Here is a 26,776-nt window from a genome sequence, read left to right as displayed (position 1 = left end):
AGAAAGCTTTTAACGAAGTTTCAATGCGATCAATACAGCTTGGTAATTATAATTGGCATGTTATGAAACACAAAGAGCTCGCAAGTCTGTCCTTATCTTAAATGATGACGGCCAAACCAAAACAACGTTTTAAATCACAGGTATAGAACACATGTTGCTGGGAGACAAAATGCATGATTATACATTACGTTATTACTGACAGCGTATTATTGATTCCTGTGAAATCTTACGTACACTACGTACGATATTTCAACAATCATTATCATTACACAGAATACATGATAACTAAAACAGTAAATACATCAGAATCATGGAAAGATATACATTATATATAGAGAAAAATCATATTTTATACATGTTTTAGACCAATGTCATGAAAATACACACACATATATATATAGGTACTGTTTTGGGAGTATTATGTGTGCTTCCCTCATAAAATAGGATGCAGAATTGAAATTCCTTTATATTTTGTTCTGAATTTGGTACAAATTTGGTAAAGATTTGTCACATTCTTATAATATATAACTAAGTCCCTGAAATTGCAAATACATCACGACATAAACACATTCAAATGTAAAACTCTTGACGGGAACAATAGTAATAAATGAACTCAGAGAGCAAACACGTGCTCGCTGAAAACTACTAATACATAGGTGGGTCCAAGGTTTCGCCCAAGGTCGGGTCAGCTGATTGTCTGGTAACTCATTTTAACATCCATCTTCGGCAGAAGTGTCAAGAGATAAAGGAAGAGCAGTGGATGCATTACACTCTGTGCATTGCAAGCAATTATAAATAAGAAACTCTTTCTAAAGACATCGTTATCTCCTGAAAAAATTCAAGTTTCCAGCGCGCTAAGCTCCTCTTCAAATGAAAGTGGAAAGAGCCTAGTTTGGCTCGAAACTGTCGTGTTTTTCAAGATTAAAGAATGTCTTTAGAAGGGTTTTTTTATCTGTAAGGGAAGAAGTGTCCGCTGTGTTAACCTTGCTGGAGTAGAAATGCATGAAAAAATGCTACTAAGAGCAACAGGAATGGCATTTCTGTAATAGCTGAGCATTACAAAAGGTATTCAGGTAAAAGAAAGCACATAACAAAATGGCAACAATATGTCGATTAGAGATAGTGGCCAGTATTCAAAATATGTATTTTCAAATTCCATGTTCTTTTTTCTGACCTCCAGGTAGACACCCTCCACTCAGGAAACGTGTCCACGGTCCTAGGAAGAACGGCTTCTTTGAGATGCCGAGTTTTGGATCGAGGTAATAAAACGGTAAGTTGTTCAGAGAGTGAGAGAGAGATGGGCCGTGCCAGAGGTTGGTTAGCTTTATATAAATCCATATCGGGTGCGAAGGAGACTGAAGAAAAAAGCTTGCTAGTACGACTTATAAAATCTTCGCCGTTGTAGCATGAAAACTCTCTTTATCATGTGGTCAATATTCTAGCGTTTGCACGTTTTAGTTGATAATGATTACATCCTCTGTGCATTCCAGTTTCAAATTTTTTACATAAATATTTTAATTCCAGTTGATATGCCTATGAATAACAACAGAATAGTTCTGACCTAATTTTCCTAAATGCGTTTGGGGAAAATCCCCCCCAGGGAAGATTATTTTGATTTATGCTCTGTCCCCAGGTCAGTGTTCAGTGGAAAGTACCTCAAGAATCTTTATAAACTGAGAAATTTACATATCATTGCCACTATGACCACTTGAATATATATATATATATATATATATATATATATATATATATATATATATATATATATATATTGCCACTATAACAAGACATTCAAAACTGGATGGTATCTAGTGGAGAATTTGTTCAAAGAAGTAACTCTTTTAGGACAAACATCCTCATTGTCAATATCTACAATGGCCGGACTCAGCTGTATTTATATGACTGGCTTCTTTAATTACCCTGCTCCTCCTGTGTGGCCCCGCCCTCGTGACCTTGGCCTTTCTGTCAGCATCTTCTTCCAGCTGTGCATGTTCCAAAGGCAGGGAATACTGCAAACAGCTTTGAAGACAGCATATCAAGAAAAATTGTATACTCCAAAATAAAAAAGAAACAATTAAACACAAGAGGTCGCTTGGAACATGCACAGCTGGAAGAAGATGCGGACGGAGAAAGGCCAAGGTCACAAGGGCAGGGCCACACAGGAGGAGCAGGGTAATCAAAGGATTAAAGAAGCCAGCACACTCATATAAATACAGTGGGACCAAATGTCCGGTCATTTTACAGATACTTGACAATGAAGACTGTTTGTCCTAGAAGCTTGTAACTTCTTTGAATAAATATCTAAACTTGATACCATCCAGTCTGAATGAGGTCCTGTTAGTAACTGTACTAATGCACAGAACAATTGTGTATATGATAAATTTTATATATATATATATATATATATATATATATATATATATATATATATATATATATATATGATAGGTATGTAGAGAGATAATGTAGACATGCAATCACGAGATTTAAAATCCATTTGCATGTAACCTTTACAGTAGGCATGATTTTTACATAATACAAGAAATATATTAACGTCATCTCGTAATCTCACTAAAGTGCAGATTGTATAATATTTTGTCATAAATTTTGGCCACAACGGGACTGAACAATTTTACAGCTAAAACACCTAAGTTTTTTATGACTAGCACTTTTAATTTTCTTTTTGCGAAATTATTTTGGTTTCATTACGATCTCATTCAATTTTGGACTATGCTAATGAACATTTTAAGTCACAAATCTGTGGTATGGCTTTGATGAAAGAATTAGCCATTTTAAACAAAATGCATTCAGGAACAATTTCCGTAAATCTGGTTCGAGTATTAATGTCACTGAAAGATTATTCGGCGTTTCTGAAGAATTATTGACCTATTTCTTCATTAGTAAATTTCTATTCCTTCATTCATATTCTTTCAGGTATCGTGGATTCGCCATCGAGACTTGCATCTGCTGACTGTCGACCAGTACACTTATACTTCAGACCAGAGGTTTCAGGTAAGAACTGCATTAAAGTGGGATAATAATCTTGCTATCAGTGCTAGCATTCGTAACAAAAACGCTAGTTGTAGTAGTAATAGTTATTATTGTTCGTGTTGCACTTCTTAGGTTTACAGAAAACAAAGCTGATTTTGTTTCCCGATAAGCCTGATTTTACATTTACTCTAGCTGACGATCTAATATTTCATAAATGGCTCACGCATTTTTGTTCAAAATTACCACTAACCCCATGATTATTTGTTACGTTACTAGAAATCAGGACTTTGTCAGCTCTCTCTCTCTCTCTCTCTCTCTCTCTCTCTCTCTCTCTCTCTCTCTCTCTCTCTCTCTCTCTCTCTCTCTCTGGAATCAAAGTGAGTGAATATTATTATTGCTTTATTTGATTCTTTTTATTTATTTTATTCAAATCTATTTCTTTCGACAAGAATCGGCAACTCAAGACGATCTAAAATTCTTCTTTCCTTTCCATGAATCGGCAAATGTCGTGTCTGCCACTAAAATCAACTTGCTGCTGTACCTTCAGCAAGGAAGGCTGTTGTTTCAAGGAGTTTGGGATAAAAGAGGAAAAAGAGAAGAGAAGAAACCTCGAGGCTCACGTTATTGAGAATTGCTATCTCTAAAATCTGGACAACAGGAACTTACTAATAAATACGTGTGCTGGAAAAAATAGCAAATTGTAGATAGTTTGTCCACAACAGAAATTATTATTATTATTATTATTATTATTATTATTATTATTATTATTATTATTATTATTATTATTATTATTATTATTCAGAAGTTGAACCCTATGCAGATGGAATAATCCCACAGGGGCCATTGATTTATTATTATTATTATTATTATTATTATTATTATTATTATTATTATTTAGAAGATGAACCCTATGCAGGTAGAATAAGCCCAGAGGGGCCATTGATTTGAAATTCAGGCTTCCAAAGAATATAGTTTTCATTAGAAAGAAGTAACAGAAGGTAAAAGGAAAAAAATAAATCAACAAATAAATAGATAAAATGTAAATAAATGTATTAAAATGCAAGAAGAATTGTATTAGAGTAGTAATGCAATGCATATTCACTTGAACTTTTGAAGTTCCAGTTGCACAATATCCTCAAAGAGGATGTTCCACAGTCCAACGGTGTGAGGAATAAAGGACCTCTGGAACTTTGGAGAAGTTACTTTTTTAGTTTGAAAGAAATACTGAAGGCCTACTTCAGGAGACAATGAAAATTGGTTGGAGCCTCACTGAGGACTTTAGGTTTTAGTGATGAGGAAAAGCTATTAGGAGATTAAGGAATCTCTTCTAGTAATGTACATACTTGAGATGTAAAGGTATATTTTTGTGCAGATGTAATTTCTGAAAAATGATTAAGGATAATATCGACTGGAAAATGTTCATCAACTACTTGAAGAACACCACTGATCAATCAAAGATCTTTATGATATTTCATGTGCAATATTAAACAATAACATTCATCATTATCATCATCATCATCATCTTCAACGCCATGAGACGCAAAGGGTCACAGTGAAATTCCTCGATTCTTGTCTCTCCAGTACTTTCACTTCCACAAATCTCCACTCATCCCCGGCCTTCCCTTCTAAGCCATCTTCAACGCCCTTTTATCATTATCTCATCTACAGAAATATTATTAGTATCTTGGTCTTAATATTTTGATTTCATTATTTTCTATTATTTTTATTACTGTTTTTGCTTATGCTGACACAAGTTTATCTGTTAATTGCTTTTGTATCTTTATCTTTTCTGGTTAATTTATTCTCTTGCTTAGTGAATGTTATCTACTGGGCCTGGATGAGTTTGTGTAAATCTCCTCTCAGGTAATAATAATAATAATAATAATAATAATAATAATAATAATAATAATAATAATAATAATAATAATAATAATAATAATAATAATAATGAAAGACGAGACCATAAACCACACAGCAAGCAAATATCCGGCACTTGCACAGAACCAGTACAACAAGAGGGATGATTCGTAGCAAAAGCCCTCCACTGGAGCCTGTGCAAGGAACACCAGCTCGCGTGCAGTATTAAGTGGTACGAACGATCAGGCAAAGATCCCCTGGGACTATGGTATCAGAACAGGTAGGGTGATACGTGCCAATAGACCACACCTGACGCTGATTGACAAAATCAAGAAGAGAGTATCACTCTTGATGTGGCAATACCATGGGAAACCAGAGTAGATGACAAAGAAAGAGAAAAAATTGATAAGTATCAAGAGCTGAAAACAGAAATAAGAAGGATATGGGACATGCCAGTGGAAATTGTACCCATAATCATAGGAACACTGGGCACGATCCCAAGATCCCTGAAAAGGAATCTGGAAAAACTAGATGCCGAAGTAGCCCCAGGACTCATGCAGAAGAGTGTGCTACTAGAAACAACGCATATAGTGAGAAAAGTGATGGACTCCTAAGGAGGAAGGATGCAACCCTGAAGCCCATACTATAAAAACCACCCGGTCGAATATGGATGACTGTGATACACAAAAAAAAAAAAAAATAATAATAATAATAATAATAAGTCTTGCTGGAAAGGATGGCAGTGTTTTGAAAATTTATCATTTCTATTTTCCTTATTATTCACTTTTCAGGCTCAGTGATGTTAGTCAGCAACTGCCCAATGTTTATGTTGGAAAAGGACAGGGTGGAATGCGGGAAATATTTATATTTTTATTGGAGTAATCAATCAGAAATCCGTGGATTCCTTCGTGGTCTCGTTCGGTGGCTTGGATTCTGGTTCTTCTCGTAGTTCAGGTTACGGTACCGTCATGTTTCGACCAGTTCGTTGGTCATCCTCTGGACGTGGTTGAGAAGGATCTGGAGAAACAAGGCGCGCAGGTCAGTATTTACAGGGGGCATTGATCAGTGCTGAATTATGATTGGCTACCCGGGGCGGGTCATCTCAGGCAAAGCCTGCTCTCCCATGTTGATGTTTGGGGTCGTCTTGCATTCGAGCGTCATTGGAGTGCTGGGGATGAATGGGAATATTTCGAACCCCAGATGCAGAATTTTGATTTGCTTGCTTGCTATGGGGGTTGCTCGGTGCAGGTCTCCCTGGTGGTCGTGGGAAGGAAAAAGGTTTCCTGTGTAATGTTGAGGGTTGGTTTCTCCTTCCCAATGTGCAATGCTTCCAGGAGGCGCAAGCGGGGGTGGTCTGTAGTCTGGTCAATTATTTCTGTATTTGGGAATATATCTTTTCTTGTAATTCTCTGGTTGTGGGCAGTCTTGGCATGGTTAAAGATGGCTCCTTCTTGGGCATGGTAGGGTATCCTCATACCGATGTATGAGCTGAGGCATCCTTGGGTGGGGCATGAGTTGCCATTTTACATTTTTATATTAAATATATATATATATATATATATATATATATATATATATATATATATATATATATATATATATATATATATATATATATATATATATTCTAGCTGACCAACCTGGCACTGCCCAGAAAAGCTCTGAATGACATTCGATAAACTACCTCTTTCTCTCTCCTGCTTTCTCCTCCCTAACACCCCCTCTTCTCTCTCTTCTCCTCTCACTCTCTTTCTCACTCTCTCCCAGCATACCCATTCACTATTATAGAATTCAACAACCTAAGGCCATGTATTCACGATCAAGTTTGCCTGTCATTCCTTCTGTCAGTTCATCAAAACTGCTGTTAAAACTTACGTGTAGACAGCAGTTTGTAGGTTAATTTGACTTTTCTTAGCAACATTCACTTCAGGGTGTGATGTCCCTGCTTACACGAGTTAGGCTAGAAGAGACTCTTTAGCCTTGGCAGGCAACTCTTCTAGGAGAAGGACACTCTGAAATTAAGCCAGTGGGTAGAAGGGACCCCTTAGCCTTGGTAGGCAATCCTTCTAAAGGAAGGTTTCTGAATACAAACCTTGTTCTCCAACCTTGGACTGTGCAGTAGCCATTGTACCAAAGCCTTCCATGGTCTTGGGTTTGAGTTCTCTTGCCTGAGGTTGCAATCAGCAATTTATCCTCTTTTTCATTCACTTTCCTTTTTTTTTTTTTTTTTTCTTTTTTACAAGTCTGTAGGACAGGCTGATGAGAAAGCAAAAGATGCTTGGTGTATTATCAGGAAAGTGCTTTCGTCTTTACCTAATCTTTTCCTTTTGAGAGTTTTATTTCTAAATCCATCCTGACTGTTCTCACCAGTTGTTGTGGCAAACCTAGCGGATTTATTTTGCCTTACAAGGTGTGCCAGCCCCACCTTGTTGACCAGTTGCTTCCAGTGCTTTTTTTGCAGTAACATATGGTGAAGTTTATTTATACTCTCATCAGAATTTTTTAAAATAATGTAAATACTGTTGTTGTTGTTGATATTGTTTATTGTTCTGTTGATTTTTACAGTGTTACTGCCGTTATGAATTTATTTATTAGTTTTAATTCTGTTTTTATGTTGTTAATTTTAATTCTTTCGGGAGACATTGAACGGAACCCTGGGCCTGTTACTCATTACAGCAAGAAAAATTGCTAAATACTTTACTCAAATGTTCGGGGCTTAAGGTCCTTGATCTCCAGAGTTGTTCCTGTAACTACAATTTGTTGTGTTTATCTGAGGTTCTTGTAAGCAGCAACACATCGAAGGTTGAGTTTTTATCCCAGAGTTTAATGGCCTTGACTTTACTTATCGTCGTAACTTCCCTTACAAGCAAGGTATGGCTGTATACTCTAAGTCTAGGCAATCTATTTATCTTCAGAAAAATTTGGAGTTTAGTTGCCGTGAAGTTCTTTGTTTTGAAGTCTTCAGTAAGTTCTACAATGCTTATGTATTTGATGTTTACCATAATCCAAATATCGATGGTTCTATATATGGCTTTCTTTTGGAAAGGATTAGTATGGCTCAGTCACAGGATTCAAGTTTCATTCATTATTTGTGGAGACTGCAATGCAAAGTACAGTGAGTGGCTAAATTCAAATTCCACAGATCAACATGGTTGGTCTGCTCCTGAGTTCTGTGTATCCTCTGATTTTGTCCAACTAACTGAGGAACCACACTTATTTCTGGTAATAGATTAGACCTCATATCCACAGATGTTCCAGCTGTTGTGAAGTCCAAGGTCTGTGAATACATAGGCACTTCTGATCATTGCGCCATTGAGATGGATATATTTGTCAATCAGTATATTCCTAATTCCACTATTGGAACGCATTATTGAAGCTTGTCAGGCCTTAATATTTCAGATGCTATGTTAAGAGCCTGATCCCAAGAAGAAGTTAAATGTAATGCTGATGGCTATTTTAATTAGATATGTTCCTAGAAATGACATCAAATTAAGGACAAATGACCAGCCATGATTTGATGATACATATAAACAAGCCTACCATGACAAACAGACCAAATTCAGTGCATGGAGATGAAATCGTTCAAATAAAATTTACATCATTTTTGTTGAGTCTCGTCGTGCAAGTAAAACTTACCATACAGCTGAAGGAAATTACAATATTCCTTGAAGAGAAAACTTAAAGGAATTACTCAGCCACATCTGTGGTGGACCAAATTAGCATCAACTATCTGGGCCATGCTCGTCTTCCATTCCACCACCACTAACAGATGATAGTAGATTGGTTGCTGGCCCTAGGGAAAAGGCTGAACTTTCATCAAGCTTTTGAAGCTAAGCAATCAGCTGAGGATGTCCCTCTCCCTGATACTTACCATCCTGAACCTCTTCTTACAAAATTTGCATTTCAGTTCAGGAATGTTAAAAATTTGATAATCTTTTAAAAGGACCCGGATGGTTTTTCCTTTGTTTTTTAAAAAAGTTTCTGGTGTGTTGTCTCCTAAGTTTAGCAGATTCTATAGATTTTTATGTCGGCATAATATCTTTACGGATGAGCATAAGCTTAGTAATATAGGGCCTGTTTCACAGAGTGGCTTATCTGTGGACTGCAGTAACTACAGGCCCATCTCTATTCTCCCTGCGCTCTCCAAAGTTGCCGAAAATCTTAATTCTAAGCTGCTGTATAAATATGTTGAATGTAAAGAATTGTTAGCGGATAGTCAATATGTGTAAAGGAAGCAGTTATTAGGTACCTGCGATGCTCTTTTACATGTGACATGCCATTAGCAAGGGAACTTTGATAAGGGCTTTGAGTAGAGAGCAATTCAAATAGATTTTAGTGCTGCTTTCGATTTGGTAAATCACAAGGCACTTATTTATAAACTTCAGAATCTTGGAGTGGGTGGATATGTTTTAGGATTACTTGAAGATTTCCTTACAGGTAGGGAGCATCAAGTTGCTGGGGATGGGATCTTTAGTGAACCAAGACCTATTGTGTCTGGAGTTCCACAGGGCAGTGTTCTTGGTCCACTGCTATTTTTAGTGTATACACATGATATGGTTGTTGGCCTGGAAAACAAAATTGTTCAGTATGCCAATGATGCAACACTTGTGGGTGTAGTAAAGTCTCCACTTTTGAGAAATGAAGCTGCCATCAGCCTCAATCAGGACATGGACCGGATCAGGGAATGGTGTAGTCGGTGGGGTATGAGGCTGAACTCCAGTAAAACGAAAACACTATTGATTAGCAGATTTCGTGCAGATTTCCCATCCTATCCTCCCCTCAGGTGGATGAAACTTTGCTGAACAAGTCTGAAGCTTTAACTATTCTAGGTGTAACCTTTGACTCACATCTAACTTTTGAGAAACATCTACTGAAAGTTTCAGCAATTGCCACACGAAAGTTAGGTATTGTTCACAAGGCCTCACACATTTATAACAGTAATAAAATTAATGCAACCTATTCTAGGTCATTTGTACTCCCTTTACCAGAATACTGTTCCCTGGTGTGGATGTCTGTTTCTGCCAGAGATTTATATCTTTTAGATGAAGTGGTTCGTGGTGGTATGTTTCTGTTTCCTAATAGTAGTAATGACTTGTACCATCGACGGATGGTCTCTTGTTTGTCACTTTTTCCTAAGTTTCTTTCAATAGAGATCTTTCAGATTCACAATTGATCCCTGATCCCCTTTATCTGCCGAAAGCAACCAGATTCCTTGAACAGCAGCACCAATATGCAGTAAATGAGCCTCGCTGTTGAACTTCTCAGTTCCAGAGGTACTTTATTCCTCACATCGTTGGACTGTGGAACAGCCTCCCAGAGGAAGTCGTGCAACTGGAACGTCAGAAGTTCAAGCGAAGGTGCAATACATTACTACCCTAATGCTATTCTCCTTGCATTTTAATTTATTTTTATCTCTGTTAATTTATTAGTTTATTTTTTTAATCAGTGAGGTCTCTTCTTTCTGTTTCACTTTATATCATTTCACTTCTTCCTAATGAACACCATATTCTTTGGAAGCTTGAATTTCAAGTCAGTGGCCCCTATGGGCTTGTTCCATATGAATAGGTTCCATCTTCTAATAATAATAACAATAATATATATATATATATATATATATATATATATATATATATATATATATATATATATATATATAATAATATATAATATATATATATATATATATATATATATATATATATATATATATATATATATATATATATATATATATATATGTATGTGTGTGTGTGTGTGTGTATGTATGTATGTATATATATATAGGATGTATGTGTACACGCCGCATTGGTCTTGGTGATTTTAACTGGGAAGGAGTTACAGTATTAAAGAGTGATTTTTCCCTTCTTCATTATTTACTGATTCCTGGAGTAAACCATTAACATACTCTGAATGCTCAAGTTATTGACATTCATTCCTACTTTTGTGGTAACCAGAATAAAATCTGACGGCATTCTCTTAACTTGTTTACGAGTAAACGAGAATAATAAGCCTTAAGTAGTCTTTTGAAAAAGAAAATTAATTCCTTTCGCAAAGGACGGTGACTTCCTAAATCTGGGTCACACATTCCCATTCGGTTTCCAGAATTTTCTCTCTTGCTGGCGCACTTCTTTCAAATTTACAATGGAAAACATTTTGTCCTTTAGCCCATGCTTTTTTTTTCTTGCCTCTTTATTTCTTGCATCCTGTGAGCAGCCTTGTGTTTTCTTTTTTTTTTTTTTTTAATTTCTTTATCTCCTCGCTTTGTTGGGCTTTTCAGGAAAGAGGACTTACGCTCCATAAAGATAGAATGGACTTTTTAATTTTTTTCATACCATGAATAGAGCTGTCTGATGAAATTGCAGTGTACACACACCCACACACACACACACACACATACATATATATATATATATATATATATATATATATATATATATATATATATATATATATATATATATATATATATATATATATATATATATATATATATATATATATATATATATATATATATATATATATATATATATATATATATATATATATATATTTATATATATATATATATATATATATATATATATATGTTTTATGGAATAATCAACACAATCTTGTTTTTCACCTACCTGCTGAAGTCGCAGGCGTTGGTCAACCTCGTAGCGTTGAACCTCGACACATCTCTCTCTCTCTCTCTCTCTCTCTCTCTCTCTCTCTCTCTCTCTCACACACACACTTTATCACACACACACACACACACACACACACAAACACAAAACCCGGCACCAGTTTTATCTATGGTGTGGAAATCAAAATCTTACCAAAAATAGTTTATTCTGTAAAGCGTGTGTGTGTGAGCGCCAAGTTCTGTTACTAGTAAATCGAATAATCATTTCCTTCTCCTTTCAGGCAATGTATGAACCCTCAACTGGCGACTGGGTGTTGCTAGTTGGGTCAGTGCAGTCACGTGACCGAGGTGTCTACGAGTGTCAAATTGGAACGACTCCGCCAATCAGCCACTTTGTCACATTACACATAATGGGTAGAGTATTCTATCTTGCTATGGGAGGCAAGTTTGGCGGTAGGCATAAGCAGCGCTTTCGTGAAAACTTTATACAGATTAATATCCTTAGGCTGCATTTCTGATAACCTTGTTAGTTTGTGTTTAGCGATCTAACTGCATACCATTATTTCACTTGTTATACATATATAAATAAAAAAAAATGTCTAATAATCTCTAATTGCGGTGTAGTTAAACCCTTTGATAAATATTTCTTAAAATACTGAATTTAGTTTGATGTTGTCCATAGGAAGTGAGAAATGTTTCACAAATACTTAAAACAATTATAATTATTTATAATTATAGGGTTGTTAAACTCTTTTATAAGTATTTCTTTAAATACTGAATTTTTTATTACGCCCATAGGAAACGTGAACAGTTTCGCAAGTATTCAACACGATTATAGGATGCTGCAATCTAGAAAAGCATACTGGTGTTTTCAACAGCTGTCAAAGCAACGCCGGAATTATCTATGATTTTTTTTTTATTTACTGATTTCTTTGTTTACAGAATAGTTTTTTTCATTTCGGAACAGAACCGCGAACTGAGATTCTCGGCGGAGACGATTTGCACATAAACCTGGGATCTACCATCAACCTGACATGTTTGGTCATGTACCACGCTCGCTCCCCACACACCCTCGTCTGGCTGCACAAAGGAAAGGTCAGTGTGACTTCTGTTTTCTGCCTCTTGTACTTTCTTCAGCTTATGAACACTGCAGGGATTTTTTCTTTCCATCTCTGAAAATCTGCATTGTATTCTAGATCTATGAATTTGATTTATGAAATTTAGGCTGTCAAGGTGAGCGCTAAGGGACTTCCGGCCATTCAGCGAATAAAAGACAGTGAAAAGTGGGAGTCGGAGTGGTTTGACAGCAAGATATAGAGAGCCAGAATATAAGGGAAATGTAGTACAGGGACCTAAAGGCGGAACTGGGAGAAAATCCTACTCTTCCACAAAGAAGTCTTCTTTTTTTCTTTTTGTCATTTTCTCTCATTCTGTTTGAATTCCGCAAAAGGCGGCTACATCACAGTTAAATATTATTGTTAAAAATTATCCGTATATCCATCAGAAAACTAATCATAAAGAATGTTGATCATTTTTATGTTTCAGCTTAGTATTCCACTAGCTAGGCAAAAAAAAAATGAGATTTATTATTGTAAAAAAAGAGAGAGACGACAGAATAAAAATTTTTACCAGTGATTTATTCCTTCTAATTGTGTGTACACCCACAACATTGGAGAGTACTCTAATTTCAGTAGACACAATTACAATAATGGTTGCAAATGAGCATATCGCTGAATATATATGAACCCCATTTCTGGATGATATTATTAGCAATGACCAAGCACCCAGCTGACAAGGGATACCGTACGTAGTTTTATAAATTCGGATGTATCAACGCTATGTGAGATCTTATATAAAGAGACCAACATTAGCATTTGTTTTACCTTGGTTTTACCATTCAGACATACACATAGAATTATGAAACTCTCTGGACTATGGGTAATTTACGAATATATTTACTAGTTTATGTCAATCATACTTTATATTTCAGCATATATGGAATAACTTCTAAAATCTTATTATACAATTCTTGGAAATAAATAGGAATTTTACCTACTCAAGTACAGTACATATTTTTAGATGTGTATAGGAATTCCTCTCAGATATCATTTGCATTATTTGTGTTACACAATTATTTTAAGACTGCTATTCAGAAGAAATAAATATTACAGACACTTCTATAATACTGGGAATTCCGTGTTACTAAGAAAGTGTTTATGCGAGAGAGAGAGAGAGAGAGATAGAGAGAAACCATATAAACAGTAAGAATGGCAGGTATTTATTTTTCTTGATTAGTACAGCTGCTGTTAAATAATGAATCAACACTGAGAAAAATTATACTATCTTTGTGTGCCATATAAAGCAAATAATTTATATAGGTTCAGGTTACATAATAAACACAGATCAGAGGAATGAAGAATTACTGGGCAGGTAATAGCAAGGTCCTGCTAAATGAATGAATTCTACACAAGAGAACTATTCTACACCGATGATGTCTTCATAACTGGAACATTGCAGAGGGGAAGATTAAGGAGGCGGCGTAAGGCTACTGCACATAGGATAGAGCTGAGATTTGGTTCCACAGCCAAGGCCAATCTGCAGAGAGATGCAAGACAGCTACTTGCAAAATAATAATACGCTCAAAGGGAACAGAGGGAATGCACAAATGATGCCAAGTAACTCAGTTCAACATTAAATGCACTGTTACATTAATGCTTAATACTTCAACACAAATTACTGAAGGTGATCGCACAACAGAAATAGAAAATAAATCAGAAGATAAATCAGAAACCTTAGGGACCTTCATCTGAACGATGATGTTTGACTGGAGGAGGAAAATGAAGGGATGCCACTACAAAAGTGTACTGGTCCGAACCTCGAGGTCGAACACATGGAGGGAGTACAAGGGACAGGCAAGAGGAATGGACAGCAAGTGTTCTCAATGGAGTTCTGAGCTCTTCTCACTCTGGACTGCTGGTTCAGGGAGATTATGCCTTGGCATCCTTGTAGATGGCATGGAAGTCAATCGCCGCCTCATTTTCTATAGTGTTATGCAAGTGGGCCATTCCCGGGTTTCATGGCGACCAGGTTTTTCTTTTTTGGGGGGGGGGGCTCCTCCCCTTCCGGTCGCACCTAGAAATAAGGATCTCAGGCAGTCATTGTGAACAGAGAGAGGGGTTAAGGCTTACCCATATAGGAAAGGAAGGAGAGAATTGGGAGGGGCGAATGAGACCCACAATTCTTTTATTTAAAATAATCAAAATGATTTTTATTTTTTTTCTGTTATTATTGTCAAAAGCTGGTGAGGTTGTTTGGAAAGTTTCCTTCAAAATATTATATTCACTGAATATATATATATATATATATCATTAACATTATCGAAATTAACATTATCGCGATTATTTTTGAACCAGGGTATGAGGAAGTTGTAAGGTTTTGTAGATCATTTTATTCCGTTTATAATTTTCTACAGATTAGATTTTATTTTCCTTCACCTTTTCTGTGTTCATTGATCCCCATGGTATTTGTTGTTATATTGTTATAAGTACTCCTCTATAATGTCATAAATCATCAGTAACTTAATTTTCAGATTTACATTAGATGTGATGAATGTTATTTTTTATGATATCTAATATTCAATAGAAAGAAAAGGAACATTAAACACAAAATAGTAATTTTATCTCTCTCTCTCTCTCTCTCTCTCTCTCTCTCTCTCTCTCTCTCTCTCTCTCTCTCTCTCTCTCTCTCTCTCTACATGGCTAAGGGCATAATTTCAAATGAAAATGATGATACGGATGAATCTCAACATTTATTTTAACAGAATTCTTTTTGTTGAAGATAAAAAAAAAACAATTCCGGAAATATATAAATACACGAGACAGTATCATTGGAAGAAACTTTCTATGGCATAAGTTGAATAATATCAAACAATCTCTGAATAGCGGATAGTTATGAATTTGAATATTTTTACAAGATGAACATGGTAATCTGAACAAAACTTTTATGACAGAATTCCAGTAATTTACATATGCGCGGTATTGTCAGAATCAGGGAGCGATACATAGTCCTACATTGTAATCTTTACTTATATGAGACATAAAACAATTACAGAAGACTCATATGATTTCCTCCACAGCAACCTGAGCAAACTTTCGCAAATATTTTGGCGCTGCACCTCCAAGTATATCAACAAGGAGTCTTTGATGACGGTTCATCTCTTCAACAATCAGGGCTATAAATTTGTTATTGAAAAATTAGAAAAAAAAAAATAATCTACTCCCTTTGAATTTTCATTCATATTACATCTTGACAGAATACCACTACCACTGCCGTCAAATACGAAATCTCTGGGCTGGAAATTGCTGGCAACCCACTCCCGCTAGCTCCTCCCTCGATCTGCCGTCGGTCAACGCATCCATATCGTACGATACACTCGGGTTCCGGGCCGTTGTAATCAAGGTCTAGAATGCATCATAAACAATGCAGCCGTGATCAAAGGGTTCAAATATAAACGTTTTGCCACCCGTTGTCTTTTACATTGTTTCTGTTTGTGGTATTTACAAGTTGTAAGTTAGTTTGGACATTCATCATTATCGTGCGATTTTTCAGAAATGCCCAAAGATAAGCTGAAAAGTATCTAGAACTGGACCTAATTTGTGTGTGGCAGTGTGTGTGGATCTCTTTGCTTATATTCGGGCCTCTGAATACAAGCATGTAAATTGGGATCCTCTATTTATACTCTGGAGGAAATCTTAATATTTCAACATTTTGAAAGTAACTGTTATAGCCACACAGCCATGCAAAATAGACCCTGCAAATCAACAGCAATTGTTTATCCAGTCATGTAATAACAAGCGTTCTATTTTCTTTCTCGAATTCAGGAAGTGCATTACAATTCCGCCAGAGGAGGAGTTACAGTTCTCACGGAGGCCGGTGAAGTGACCAGGTCTGCGCTCCTCATCCAAAAATCTACGTTGGCCGATGCTGGCAACTATACCTGCAAGCCCAAGGGAGCAGCTTCTGCCACGGCGAGAGTGCACGTGCTTCATGGTAATCATCATATGGAACAGGATAAAAAATAGGCACTTTCATTTATGATTTTGCATAAAAGAGCCATAAAGACTATCTCCTCAGGTGGCCCAAGTAATCTTAGGAATCGTGACTTTCTTTTATCATTTTACGCAAAAGAGACATAAAGTAAAGATTCTCCTCAGGTGGCCCAAGTAATCTTAGGAATCGTGATTGTTGGGTTTGAATTTTAAATTAAATTTTACATAAAAAATTTTGAAAAATAAGTTGAAAGGCATTTAAGTCTTCCAGGTGTAATAGTTTTTGGTTTGTTTTAATGAAAGTGCGTTTGATAGCAAGGTGCCAGGTCACCATTTTTGACTGCTTTACCTGAGCTGCCCAGTAAACAGGATTCATGTGTCCTTCAGTTTTGAATTAGTTATTTGCTTTTATCTTGCTTCCAACGACATTATTCATTCTCTACTAAAAAAAAGCAGACAATTAAAAAACTTCCCTACCTTACAGGAGAGCTTCAGGCAGCTGTTCAAGGGGGCGCAGGCATTGGGGGTCGGCCACAGACGCTGGAATTAGTGCTAATAGCTGCCTTGTGGGCATCCTGGGCCGGTCTGCCCAGTCATCTCATTGCATGGTCTTCTATTTGCATGTCAGTCATTGTAGTCGTCACATCCTCTTGATTAGGGAACAGCCGGGGAGAATATTCTACCTCATGCTCCCTCGCCTGTTTAGAAATAGAGGTAAGTTGGTTATGTATGACCTAGAGATACTATTGGAATGATTAGTTCTGAGGAAAGTTGATAAACAAAGACTGTCCTTTTTTTTTTTAGTTATCTGGGCAGTTAAGAGTTGGGAATTGAAAAGATTTTACATTTTAATGCGAATGTGAATGATATGAATAAGTCCACAGTCTCTCATGCAACAAGAGTTGTTAAAATTAAGAGAGCACTTTGCAATGACTATACCCTATGTGCTGCTTAGACTTACGAAGAAAAGAAGTTTCAATACAGATCTTAAAATGCTGTCAATTTCTTTGAGTATTTGATAAAATAAAGATGAAACAATAATAAAAATTACTTATTTTTTTACTAAAGTATTGTGTCTGACTTTGAAAAGTCTTCGGTAGGCTGAATGAAACACTGACTACAGTATGAATTAGAAAACTTCTTTGACAGAGCTAAGTTTTGTCTTGTATGATACAAAACTGGTTATTTCCCTATTCCTACACTGGGGTAAAATAAAAATAAAAAATCGGCACTAAATATATCATTTTTATATATATATTGTGGTTCTATATCTAAAAACAAAGTTACCTGCAATATCTGTTATATTGCTCAGTCACCATACAACGTAGGTAAGAACTTCCTTCACATTCCTTTTGCCTGCTGGGGCAAGGAACCTTTTCCTTTCTTAGGTTAATAATTACACCTAAGCTCTATGTGGCTTTTCCATAAAAACTGAAAACTTTTGAGTTATTCTATTAAATATTTTAAGTTATCTGAGAAATTCGTTCATCTATTGTGCTCTGTTAATTAATATTTTAGCCACTGAACAAAAAAAACATTTGTATTGTTTTGTATAATCATTTACTTTTTCTCCTTTAATGCTTTTACTGAATATTTAAGAAAATGTTGGTAACTACGACTGGGCTACAACACTGAAAACGTTGATTTTTCATGCTATTCATGACTGGAATTTGATATTTTGGGTGGTACTAAAATATTAGCACAATGAAAATTCTATCATTTGGTACTGATCATGAGATGATACTTCAGGAGTTCCAGTTCTCTAGTTAGTGTGAATGATATTTTGCTTCTTGTCTCTGGCCTGCCATCACCCATCTCATGAGCATTTGCCTTTCCTCCCCACTGCCAGGGGGCAGAGGACGTAACCTGTCATTTGAAGCAATCCTGGTTCCCGTTGTCTTTCTCATCTACAGTGTAATGCCGGCAAGAACTATAATAACATCTATGATTTATGATTATGGGATTTTTCTTCTTGGATTTTTTAGGTCAGGAGTCCTCTTTCATTACTTTAAGGAGTGACCTACATCCTCCTGCCACAGTTCCTCTGAAATAGAGGCATTACCTTTTTCTGAACATCCTTTAAAGGTATTTACAACAATCCCCCAGTTATCTGGAAAACCATTATCCAACACTTAACATTATCTGACGCACCCGGACCAAGGCCCCCAGAGATATCTGGTTGGCAATGCTGTGTGGTCTCACGAAAGTTTCAGTAACACTACTTATGAGCAACCAGACTGAGAAAAGGATTTTGCGGGGTGGGGAGGGCCTCAAAAAGTTTCCCAGGTGGACTCCATTGGAGAGGAGGTGCAGTGTGGAGAGAGAGGGAGAGAGAACAATAACTGAGCTATGTTTATTTACAAGCCTAAGACAGTAAAACACACTTCTTTACTTTTTTATTTATAATTTATGCTGTAGAATTCTTGTTTATATCTATACTGTATGTCATCATTTTTATTTTCCACAATAAAAGATAAATGTAATTGTGTGCATAGGGTACATACATAAGCACGCACTCATTCTATGGACCTCGGTAAACTTGCTGACAGCCTGTTTGCCTTGCCTACATATGGCTTTTGCATCTTGAATATTTTTTACGGTGATTAGACAAGAAATATCAACAGTGATAAAATATTTTCTTGTGTACTGTTACGATATGTGTGATAATCACACTTAGCATCAACTAAACTTATAATGAAATATGGTACATCAAATCAAGCAAAGCAAAACAATGGCAACAGATAAGTACATATGCACACATTTATTTGATGTGTTGTGAACTCCCTGGAGAGAGAGAGAGAGAGAGAGAGAGAGAGAGAGAGAGAGAGAGAGAGAGAGAGAGAGAGAGAGAGAGCAACAACTAGAGTATATTTACAACAAAGCCTAATACAGTAACACACACACTTCACTATTTTATTTATAATTTATGCGCAAGGTACGTACATACACAAGCACTCATTGATTCAAATAACTTTTTAGTTGTATTCTGAAAATGAATTTGCTTTGAGCAGTCATCATGAAATGCCATATGTACTACAGATGTAATCACAAGGTGCTGTAATGTATTACACAAATACCCGTGTATTACAAACCGAACAAATTTCATTTTCGGTAGATTGTACTAGGCTTTCAAACACAGTTACCAAATTTATGGTTTATGTAACAATCCAAAGCCATCCCTTATAATTAACAGCCACTTACTAAAGAACTGACATAAACAATATCAAGTATGGCAAAAAAATATCGGGAAACAGGTGCTTTGCAATTTTGAGGAATTTTACTTTAACATAAAGTATGTTAGTTTACCTTTGTATACCCATTTTACATTTATGTACACTAATAAAAATTATATTCCATGTTACATACCAATTTAACAGAGCTCTTCTGACTAACCAAACCCGTAGGCTTATGTAAAACTAAGTAGTTTGTGGGTATGAAACAAAACATATACCATATATCATTGTAGACGTAGTTAACCTAGCTGAAATTGAAAATATTGTTTCAAAGAATTTATATCAGATCTCCATAACAAATGCATATTTATATATATAGCCTACTTATTTTACTTTTGGTCAATAAAGAATAAAACTGCTACTTTTCTGATCCGTTGATGCCAATAATAACAGTATTTCTTTACTTAGGTATGAGCTTGGAGGTCAGAAGATAATCTCAACGACCACAGCAAAAAAGTCCACTCCTGCAACTGTAACAATTATGTATCATTCTGAGAGGAAAATGATGAGCAACGGGATCCTTCCGAAACTTGGTCTCACCTTTGACAGTGAGGTTTGTTGCTGTGATTCTTAAGCTTCTTTAAACTATCAGTCAATGAGTGTAAAAAGTGCCGTTGTCCTTCTTTAAAAAAAAACAACTGGCGTGTATGTATAAGTTATAAACCTAAAAAATTTCTATATGACAAATTTTTGAGCTTCAGATTCCTATGATACTTACAATAAGCAAAATTGTGAATAAAATGGGTGTGTCTCAGCTTTTAATGAGGGAAATTTCTTGTCTTATCTTTTGATGTCCCCTTTCTTAGATGAATATGCAAAGTGCAAATATGAAGGAATATTGGTATAGTGGAGAAACAAGGTAATAAATAAGGAAGGAAGACATAACTGAGCCTGATCAGGGAACTCGTTAACATATACCCAACCAAGGACGAGCAGACAGAATAAACCTATTCGCAACAGATATTACTATTTAGGAGCTTGTCGCAGACAGACAGACAGACAGACAGAACGAGGGCAGTGGTCATTGATTCATAGTGAAGATATATTTCGTACGTTCATGTATAGTAAAGGATGCATGCAAGGTATCACTGTTAGTTCCTGTAAGATATACTCATTAAATCTGGTAAGCAAACACATGAAAAGGAATGAAACTCTTTGCAATGGAATTTGCAACCTGAGATGTTCTCTCTTAACCCAAAAGGTCACAAGCCTCGGTTTCCACTGTCTTGAACATGGTCCTAGTAATGGGATATTTTCTAAACCAGGAAACCTTTTTTGCTTGTAGAGACTTTTGTCTTGTTAACACTCTAGATTTTCAAGTATTTCAATGATTGAATTTGCACTTGCATGGTAGATTTGGCATTACTATGATGCCATGTTTTGACCTTCTAGGACAGCCCTGATGTTCTGCATCCTATGTTTTTTTATACCTGCAGCGGGTATTGTCGTCATTTTGACCTTCCAGGACGGTGCAGATCTTCTGGATCTTAGCAGAAAATTATATTTATACCTGCAGTAGATATTTCGTTCATTTTCTTGTAACAAGAACTTCCAACCATTTGGTACGAGGTATATGACCTACCTTACTTGGCAAAGCAGTCAGTAACCAAAGTCTTTAACACCCATCTTAGACATTGCAGCAAATTTAAAAACAGCAGGAATGTGTTTATAACCTCATGTTACTGTAAAAAAAAAAAAAAAAAAAAAAAAAAATTGCGCTCTCTCTCTCTCTCTCTCTCTCTCTCTCTCTCTCTCTCTCTCTCTCTCGATTATTTAGCTTAGATACAATGCCCAATAGAGACCACATTAATAACTGTACAATTACTACTGGCGACTTTAGTGCCCATCCACAATCATGATTTGGTGAAGAGCTTATTCAATTTCGCAATGAACATACCTATAGTGGAGCTGATGTGCAACTGTTGCCACGGGGCACTTTCACTTGGATGAGTGAGGCCACGGGCCACACTCGGTGGATATATCACGTTGTTTGCCCCATATCTCTGATAGGTGAGTTTCAGCAGATCCAAGTAAATTATGACATAAAGGGATCCGACTATGATGGGTTATTTGCTTCCATCGACTTGTCTTATTAAACACCTATAACAAATTTAAAACTGAATAATACGATAAATTATGCTGTTCGTAATAAAAATTATTATTCTGTTAAAACAGTGTTCTTTAAAGTGTGTACCCTTGCCACTTGAATCCTTTTCTTGTCGAGATCCTTGGAACACAGATCATTAATACGTGATTATTATAATATCGTTAGATCCTCATTGCATCGGGTAGTGTATTACGGTCAAAACCTAATCATGAGGAGATCCCTGGGTGGAATGAATCGGTAGGTGACCACCGCCGAGACGTGAGAGACAGTTATAAATGGTAGAGGGACGATGGTCAACCACGCTGTGGTCCCATATTTTGGGAAGTGGCGTGTTTAAGATTAAGTTCTAAGTGGGCTTTGAAATACTGTAAAAACAAAGGGGAAACGTTATAAACAGGAAGACTGCGAATAATTTAAAAGGGAACTCAAAAATTTGTGGAAGAAAATTAACAAAAAGAGAGAATTAAACCTAAGCTACCTGAATGTGTTGAGAATGCAGGCGAAAGTAATGCTGTTTGTGAATTGTGGCGCAGCCACTACAAGGTTATATTTAATGATGATTTGCATCCTAAATCTACTCCTGTTCAGGCAGGTGGTCACACCGAGGTCACAGTTGATGATGTAAAAATAGCAATTAAAGAAATCAATGCAAATAGGAGCCCTGCTCTTGATGGGTTTACTGCTCAATACCTTATATGTGCCCACCCTGTGTCATGAGTTTTATTGTGTTTACTTTTATATTGTTGTTCTGGTCACTCATTTCTCCCTGAAGAGTTGCTGAGAGTTATGATTGTTCCTACCTCTAAGGATAAAAATGGTGACATCAGCAGTTTAAGTAATTATAGACCAATTTCTCTCTCCCAACGACTTTGTCAGACGTATTGGAGGCAGTTATTACTTATAAATGTTCAGTTTCCTTGTTTACTTCAGATCATCAGTTTGCATATAAGGGAAAACATGGAACAGACATGTCAATAACTATTCTCAAAAACGCGACTGTTGAATACAATAGACGCAACACACCTGTATGTTCGTGCTTTATGGACATGTAGAAGATATTTGACGAGATGTGCCATAAATATTTATTTAAAATCATGCTAAAAAGAGGTTCTACTATTTTACAATTATATTGTTACTATTTTACTATATCGGAAAAATTTAGTGTTACTTGTGGAGTAAAACGGGGCTCTGTTATCCCCCCATCTTTTCAGCTTATAAATGGGTGGTTTATCAGAAAAGCTAAATAGTCGCAGAATTGGCTGCGTCCTGAGTAGTGAGACTGTCAACCATATCATTTATGATGATGGTATTGTTGTGTTTCGTCCATCGCTGAGTGGTTTGCAATGTCTAAATGCATAAAATCTGTGGAATTAAATGTGAATGCTCAAAGGGCTGAGTGCTTGGTTTTCAGCAATCGCAAGAACAATGAACTGCCCAAGAATCATGTTAACATTAATGGTCATCACAATTAACTATGTAAATGAAATCAAGTACTCGGGTTTCACTCTCACTTCTAATGACAACGATGGCAATCATGTTACAAACTTGTGCAGGGGTTTGCACACTAGAGCAAATATGTTACTGCGGAACCTCTCAGAATGCACAGCTGATGTGAAATGCCTTCTTTTCAAGAGTTTTTGCACATCCTTTTATTGTCTACACATGTTTTTAAGGTAAAGATGCCAAACTTTGTCAAACTAAGAGTGTGTTTCAATAATAGTATTAGAAAGTTGTTTAACTTGGCACCGCAATCTAGCTTTTACCAGTTTTGTGTTCAGCCTGGTATACCAACATTTAATGAAATAAGATGCAAAGTAGTTGTGAGCGTATGCCATAAACTAATGAATCAGGAAACAGGTGTTTTGTGATTTTGAAGGATTTTACTTTAACTTAAAGTATGTTAGTTTACCTTTGTATTCCCATTTTACATTTTTATACAATAATAAAAATAATATTCCATTATTACATTTGTCTCTGTTAGGAACTGGAAAATTATTTTCTTAAATCTTTCATTAGTAGGCTCAATCAGCTGATCCTGAGAACATAAGCATTACAAATGGCAGGAAGATAGTTTTTATTACAGTGATGATATACTGTAACAAGATGAAATGGATTCTGTGAGTAAAATTACCTTTATCTTAAATACAGCTGTAATGGCCTGTTTGACTTACGCAAATGAGTGTAACACCTACTGTAGTCTTGTCAAAAGTTCACACATAAACATTATGTATCTTACGTATGGTAATACAATATGGTTGTGGGTAAACACAGGTAGGCTACCTTCCTGCTTAACCATGTTATTTACAAGAGAGAGAGGAAAAGAAAGGGTAGCTGTTTTTACAAAGTGTATTTATGCAGTATATTTTGATACAAATATGGGGGGAAAAGGTAAATAATTGTCTTTTGCTTAACGTTTTCAGCTTAAAGTTTGTGGCTGTTGTTTATAAGCATACTGAGTGTTGAAGTTATGTGGTATTGATAAGGTTAGGTGAGGAAGGGTACAATGTTGCCGTGGAACACCCCTAGATTTTTTCATTTGTCATTATCCGGATATTGGCATTATCCGGTGGGCACTTGGTTCTATGAATCCAGATAATTGAAGGATTAATGTATATGACTATTCAAGGATGTACTGTTAGAGGACTTTATACTAAAGATTTAGTCCTTCTTACCAAACTGTAGAGGACTTATACTAAAGATTTAGTCCTTCTTACCAAACTTTAGAGTACTTATACTAAAGATTTAGTCATTCTTACCAAACTTTAGAGGACTTATACTAAAGATTTAGTCATTCTTACCAAACTTTAGAGGACTTATACTAAAGATTTAGTCCTTCTTACCAAACTTTAGAGGACTTATACTAAAGATTTAGTCATTCTTACCAAACTTATCTTGCAGTTATGTGAGCAAGCTGTACAAACATGTCAGTTAAATGTGACCCATTTAAGAAAATGGTTATATACTCTATAGTTATTTTCTGTCGCAGTCTTAACATTATGAATTAATTATCTAAACAGAGAGGTTAATGTGACTACCATTTCGAATTTAGAACTTTCAGATGTCATTATAAATAGAGACTTGGTTACTCTACCTAGCCGAGTGAGCGCACTTCATCGGTACTTGTTGACCTAGTTGTTAAGCACTGATTTCTTTTCCTATAAATTTCTACATATAAGGTTTTATTGATGGTGAGCATATCTTCTAACCAAAGGAGTGCTTCACATACTGTACATATCAGTGTCAAGGCATTATTGTATTTTCATATAGGCAAGTGTTTTAAACTTTAAGGTTTTTGGCATCTCATCATCAACTCCAACATTGCATGACTCATGGTGTTTTATTTACCTGTTCTACCAAAGTATATCTGCTGGTTGTGCTTATGTTACAGGTGCCAGTTAAACTACTCTTTTATCATGTACATGAATATTTTCTCAACAAGACTAGTAGCATCACGCAGGCACATGGCTTACTAGCTCAGTCATCCCATCTTGCCAGCCTACTCTTAGACTAGCCAATGTACTCGTGGATAATTTTGGGAAGTTACTCTTATGTTTCTATGGAACTGCCTAATTTATGCATTAGTTTATTCTGTGTAAATCTCTTTCAACCTGTTAGATTGGTTAACACATGTACTTTCATATGACATTTAACTAAAGTTTCGAGCTGTTACCAGGAGAGACAATGGAACTCCTTCAGCTGTATAGGCCCTCCCCATACATGTTATGTAGCAATTTAACAAAGCTCTTCTGACCAACCAACCCTGCAATCTTATGTAAAACTACGTAGTTTGTGGGTATGAAACAAAAAAATATACCATACATCATTGTAGATTGTAGTTAACCTAGCTGAAATTAAAAATAATATTTCAAAGAATTTACACCAGATCTCCATAACAAATGCATTTTTATATATGTAGCCTACTTATTTTACTATTGGTCAATAAAGAATAAAGCTGCTACTTTTCTGATCCGTTGATGCCAATAATAACAGTATTTCTTCACTTAGGTATGAGCTTGGAGGTCAGAAGATTATCTCAACGACCACAGCAAAAAGTCCACTCCTGCAACTGTAACAATTTTGTGTCATTCTGAGAGGAAAATGATGAGCAACGGGGTCCTTCCGAAACTTGGTATCACCTTTGATAGTGAGGTTTGTTGCTGTTATTCTTAAGCTTCTTTAAACTATCAGTCAATGAGTGTAAAAAGTGCCATTGTCCTTGTATAAATTTAAAGCTAAAAAATTTCTATATGACAAATTTTTGAGCTTCAAATTCCTATGATACTTACAATAAGCAAAATTGTGAATAAAATGGATGTGTCTCAGCTTTTAACAAGGGAAATTTCTTTTCTTAACTTTTGATGTCCCCTTTCTAAGATGAATATGCAAAGTGCAAATATGAAGGAATATTGGTATAGTGGAGAAACATAAGGTAATAAATAAGGAAGGAAAAGACGTAACTGGGCCTGATCAGGGAACTCGTTAACATACACCCAACCAAGAACGAGCAGACAGAATAAACATATTCACAACAGGTATTGCTATTTAGGAGCTTGTCTCAGACAGACAGACAAAATAAGGGTAGTGGTCACTGAATCATAGTGAAGATATTTTTTTGTATGTTCATGCATAACTAGCAAATGCGAGCTTGTGAGTGGAAAATTCTTTCAAAAACTCATTCACGTCTCGTAGCAGGCATTGCATTTTCAGTCCCTTCATCAGCTGCACAATACATGACATTTTGAGCTCATGCTTACCGTCTTGCTTAATCGCGCTGTATCGTGCCTTGTAACCTTGCTTCACATTGCTGTAGATTCTCACCTGCACGTCTTTGTGCATCATTTTCTAGTGCAGCTTGAAGTATTAGGTTACGATCTGCCTCAGTTTCAACAGCTTGTCTCTGTTCATCTCTCTT

At 36.0% G+C, this 26,776-nt stretch overlaps 1 protein-coding gene across 3 annotated transcripts in view; it reads left to right on the top strand.

Annotated features, from left to right (window-relative positions):
• Positions 1 to 26,082, top strand: part of LOC136838219 (zwei Ig domain protein zig-8-like) — a 70,839-nt gene extending 44,757 nt beyond the window's left edge. For 2 of the 3 annotated variants that reach the window (XM_067103081.1, XM_067103082.1), the window contains exons 4-11: positions 1,181 to 1,270; positions 2,935 to 3,012; positions 11,758 to 11,890; positions 12,444 to 12,571; positions 16,357 to 16,525; positions 17,009 to 17,238; positions 20,166 to 20,310; positions 25,870 to 26,082. In XM_067103081.1, the coding sequence (XP_066959182.1) occupies positions 1,181 to 1,270; positions 2,935 to 3,012; positions 11,758 to 11,890; positions 12,444 to 12,571; positions 16,357 to 16,525; positions 17,009 to 17,178 (768 nt within the window). In that variant the 3' untranslated portion in view covers positions 17,179 to 17,238; positions 20,166 to 20,310; positions 25,870 to 26,082. The remainder of the gene's footprint in view (positions 1 to 1,180; positions 1,271 to 2,934; positions 3,013 to 11,757; positions 11,891 to 12,443; positions 12,572 to 16,356; positions 16,526 to 17,008; positions 17,239 to 20,165; positions 20,311 to 25,869) is intronic. The other variant, XM_067103083.1, reaches the window with a different exon arrangement.
• Positions 26,083 to 26,776: the final 694 nt, after the last annotated feature.

The sequence above is a fragment of the Macrobrachium rosenbergii genome, unplaced genomic scaffold, assembly GCF_040412425.1.
Source record: "Macrobrachium rosenbergii isolate ZJJX-2024 unplaced genomic scaffold, ASM4041242v1 282, whole genome shotgun sequence".
NCBI lineage: Eukaryota > Metazoa > Arthropoda > Malacostraca > Decapoda > Palaemonidae > Macrobrachium > Macrobrachium rosenbergii.
Note: the sequence above shows the minus strand (reverse complement) of the source record. Positions and strands in the feature narration are given on the sequence as shown.